We start from the raw sequence: 4,723 nt of genomic DNA on the forward strand, positions 1-4,723 counted from the left end.
ACGGAAACCAAACTCTCATCCGCCATGAAATTACTTCCTCTTCTCGCAATCCTCGGCTATCAATCACTCGATTCTCTGCGTCGAGAAGAAGGACACGCCAAATCGTACCATGAACCACCACCTCGCCTTGGTGGTAGCAAAGGAGCTCCGCCGCGAAGAGGTTGGGGATGTAGACAGCCGGCCACCTCCTGTCTTCCGCCGCTCTCGCATCCCGCGTGTTCCGCTCGTCGCCGGCAGGCCTATCCCGACCGCTCAGCGGCGGGCTGATTAGATCGCCCGAGCCACCCTCCCTGTTGCATGTGCGGTTCGCCATCCGTCAGAGCGCCGCAAGTCTTGCAGCTCTTCGTAATAGGATCTGCCAAGCAAAGGATCGATGTGGAGGATGCACCTCAATAATTTATATAGTAGTATATCTTAGAGTAGAGATTAGCCTACTTATCCTAGGATGACCCGAGAGTGTTCCACCCTCCAACTATCAGAGTACATCCGCAAGCTCCTCTTCCCTGTGTAGCCCCGACATAGTCATCTCCCGATGGGACAACCAATGCGCTATATCAACTCTGCAGCCACCTCGGCCTTTGATGACCAAGATTCTCTTCACCCGATGCTCTCTTTTCTCTAGATAATAACAAGGCATAGGCAGAAAAAAAAACTTTCTTTTTATTGGGAGATGAAATAAGCCTAAATCCGTGAGGAAAAAAATGGTCTATATACTCTTCAAATGGAGGAGTTCTTGATAGCCTCAACTTGCCTGTTAATTTGGTTTTGCGCAGGTGACTGGTATATCAAAAGTGGAGTTGAAGAAGAGCCTACAGAAGATAGAAAGTGCTATACATGATGCATGTGAAATTTTGAAACAACTGAACTTGCCATGTGTAATTAATGATAATGGGAGACCAGCTGTTGCCACCAATGCATGCAGTGCAGGCATTAGTCCTCCAGTACGTGTAATTGGTCGAGATAAGGATCGCCACAAGATCATAGCAATGCTACATGAGAAGGAAAACCAGTGCCAGGCAAACACTGTTAGCGGTACATTTTATTCTGTGATTGGTATTCATGGCATCGCTGGGTCTGGCAAATCAACACTTGCACGGTGTATTTATGATCATGAGAAAAAGCAGAAGCAAGAGAATAAGGAAGGCCATTTTGAGATTGTCATCTGGGTTCACGTTTCACAGAAATTTGAGTTGGATTCTATTTTCAGGGACATGTTTGAGGGTGCTACTGGGAAAGAGTGCCCAAAATTAAACAGTCTTCACGCCCTAAAAGAAAGACTGGAGGAGGTACTGCTTGGGAAACAGATTTTGTTGATACTGGATGATGTCTGGCACAACAGTAGGAATTCAGAAGACCATGAAGAACTACAAAAGTTAATTTCTCCGCTGAATGTTGGGAAGGCAGGAAGCAGAATCTTGGTGACTAGTCGAACTGAAGATGCATTATTAGCTCTGGGTGCTGCTCAAGAGAGATGTATTCCAATATCTGACCTGGATGATGAAATGTTCCTTGAAATGTTCATGTATTATGCACTTGGAGATGCAAGGGTAGGTGGCCATGATCGAAGAAAACTTGAAACAATTGGAGAGGACATTGCAAAAAAGCTTAAGAGATCACCTCTAGCAGCCAGAACAGTAGGTGCACGGCTGCGTAAAAACTTGAAAGTCGAGATTTGGATGAGGGAGAAGGATCAGGACCTTCTGAAAGAGACAATGGGAGCTCTGTGGTGGAGCTACCAGTATCTTGATGAGCAGGTCAGGCGATGCTTCGCTTACTGCAGTATTTTTCCGAGACGGCATCGGTTGACACGTGATGAGTTAGTCAAGTTGTGGGTGGCAGAAGGATTTATAAAGACTAGTAAGCCTGAAGAGGAAATGGAAGATGTTGCTCGGGAGTACTTTAATGAATTGCTGTCGGCCTCATTTCTGCAACCTGGACATGATGGTATGGTTGATTACTTTACAATACATGACCTCCTGTGCGATTTAGCGGAGGAGGTTTCTGGAAGAGATTGCTTCAGGATGGAGAAAGGCTTCACAGGAGAAGTTCCTCAAGATGTTCGCTATTTTTTTGTTGGGACTTATGATAGGGAGAAGCTTACTAAGAAGATATCTGGACTGCAGAATTTACGCACTCTCATCATCAATGACGTAATACGCGTTGAATCAAACGCGTGTGAATTTTTCGCGTGTATGTTCACTATGTTGACGGGGCTGCGGAAATTGCGGGTACTGAATATAAAAGTACAGGTCATTGAACCTCACTGTATCTCAGTCCCTGATTCTATTGGTCAGTTGAAGCATCTGCGTTGTTTTGTTTTCATGGTGGGTGCATTAACCAGGGTAACTTTACCATGCGCTTTTACCAAGCTTTACCACATGCAGGTGGCAGATTTTGGTTACTGCATGGGATTAACGTTTTCTAGTGAAGATATGATGAACCTCGTAAACTTGCGCTGTGTGATCAGCAGGACAAATCTGGAATTTCCAAACATTGGCAGGTTGACATGGCTCCAAATGTTATCATTGTACACAATTAGGAAGGAACAGGGGTACGAGTCACATCAGCTGAAGCACCTAAACAAACTTCAAGACAAGATGGAGATCCGCGGCCTTGAGAATGTTCAGACCAAGGAGGAGGCTGTTCAAATCAATCTTGCTGGCAAGGAAAAACTCACAGAACTGGTACTTCAATGGGATGAAGGGAGCTGCAGTCCAGAAGTTCAAGCACAGGTACTCGAGGGTCTTTGCCCTTCGAAGTATCTTGAAAGACTTCAGATCAGCCAGTACCACGGTATGACGTTACCGAGTTGGATGATGGGTGGGCATAACGGTGGACCAAAGAACCTGCAAAAACTTGAATTATGGGGATGGGTCCAACTGGGACCTGCCCCTGACCTTGAGGCTTTCATTCATCTTCGTTCGCTATATCTTTTTAGCTGCAGTTGGGATACCTTACCAGGCAACATGGAACACCTCACATCGCTGAGGAAATTGGAGATCTGGAATTGCAGGAATATCCGGTCGCTGCCAACACTGCCCAAGTCTCTTGAGGAGTTTAAAGTTGCGGGCTGCAGCTGGAATGCCTTACCAGCCAATATTGAGCACCTCACATCACTGAAGGAACTGGATATACATGGATGTGAGAATATACAGTCGCTTCCAACACTGCCCAATTCTCTTAAGGAGATTACAGTCAGGTACTGCAATCACAAGTTCATGCGATCTTGTATGACGATTGATGATCCAAATTGGCAAAAGATTGAGCACATTCCAAACAAAACAATTAGATTTTAATGAATGAAAAAGGTCCATACGGAAGGTACGTAGTTAGGTTCCTTTGTTGTATTCTTTTCCATTTTGTGTTTGATAAATGTTACCGCACTATTAGCCATTGAGATTCCTGCCATGTTTCTTATTCGTTTGCTAATTGTCAGATTTGTGCCCTTCTGCTGTGGACGGGAACTGGAGGATATGGAGTGGAAACCGTCAAAACTTCCTTCCAAACCCACAGGCTTTTACTGGGTAGCCATTTCTGGGACCTTGTATGTGTCCTCGTTCAGTTCTATATACTTTGGTTTGCTTGCGTGTTTTCGGGCCATGTACAGACAATGCAAAATCTCATCTCTGCATGCAGTGATGAACGCTGAATTTAGTAGTTTATATTACTGTGCTACGTACTCCCTGCTAGATACTTCCGTTTGAGTGTCAACTAAAATTCCTGACGGAGGAAGTGATAATGCACACCGGATTGATTTGCTTCGTATATATGTGATTTTGTAAGACCGCAGAATGCATGATGAACCCCAAACCACAATATGATTCCTGTCATTTGTAATGCTTACTCTGGAATGAACGCCAAGTTATTGATTTGATTGCTAGGAAGGAATTCGATAGTCCTAGACACAGAAGATTACGGGCCTCCCATGGGATATTACAACGCTAATTAATCCTCACCCCCTCTGATTTTCATGGGGGTGAGCCCCGCCTCCCTTCTAATCTCAAATAAAAAATGGCCACATAATCACATAATCACAAGGTTACCAAACTGGGTGGCCTCGCCTGTTTTTCTCTCTCTGCCCATTTCCTTTTCTCTTACTATATATACCCCTTCTGTAAATTTTTATAATACGTTTTAGATCACTACCTTAGTGACTCTATAAGCTTTTATAAGACATTTTAGGTCACTAAAGTAGTGTTCTAAAACGTCTTATATTAGTTTACCGAGGTAGTAGTATATTGCATGGAGCTTCGTGTGTTCATTTTAAACTGAGCAAACCTAAGTCGATCTTGCATAGTTTATCTAAGGCACGTTGCTCCACACTTCATACAAGAGAGAGGAAAAACATAGATACAAGGTTGGCTTATGTCAAACAGGCGAGTCTCTCTGGTTTGTAGTGTCCGAATCAGCGTGTTCTGTATTCAGCCTCAACCAAATCAGAACTCTAAAACAAAATACAGTTGAGAAAAGAAAAAGTGATTTCACTCGTATATACTATGCATCAACTAGCACACTTGTTGGTTGATTGAAACTGTTAATTCATGGCCACATTCACTCTTACGCAGGGAGCAGCAGCCACAATAACTGCAGGTACAGCCAGGTGAAATTCTGTAGATTGTCATGACAACATAGATTGACATGACAACAGCCAGGTGAATCTCAATCTGGACAAACGAGACAAGAAAAGCTCAGACAACAGACAAGATTTTCCACCCATTTTGTG

The 4,723-nt window shown here is 44.0% G+C and overlaps 1 protein-coding gene across 1 annotated transcript in view; it reads left to right on the plus strand.

Annotated features, from left to right (window-relative positions):
* The window catches only part of LOC119338121 (disease resistance protein RGA2-like), an 8,209-nt gene extending 4,418 nt beyond the window's left edge, over positions 1–3,791 (plus strand). The window contains exons 3-4 of the mRNA XM_037610419.1: positions 774–3,321; positions 3,437–3,791. Of these exons, the coding sequence (XP_037466316.1) occupies positions 774–3,296 (2,523 nt within the window). The 3' untranslated portion in view covers positions 3,297–3,321; positions 3,437–3,791. The remainder of the gene's footprint in view (positions 1–773; positions 3,322–3,436) is intronic.
* Positions 3,792–4,723: the final 932 nt, after the last annotated feature.

Source organism: Triticum dicoccoides, chromosome 7B (assembly GCF_002162155.2).
Source record: "Triticum dicoccoides isolate Atlit2015 ecotype Zavitan chromosome 7B, WEW_v2.0, whole genome shotgun sequence".
Classification (NCBI taxonomy): domain Eukaryota; kingdom Viridiplantae; phylum Streptophyta; class Magnoliopsida; order Poales; family Poaceae; genus Triticum; species Triticum dicoccoides.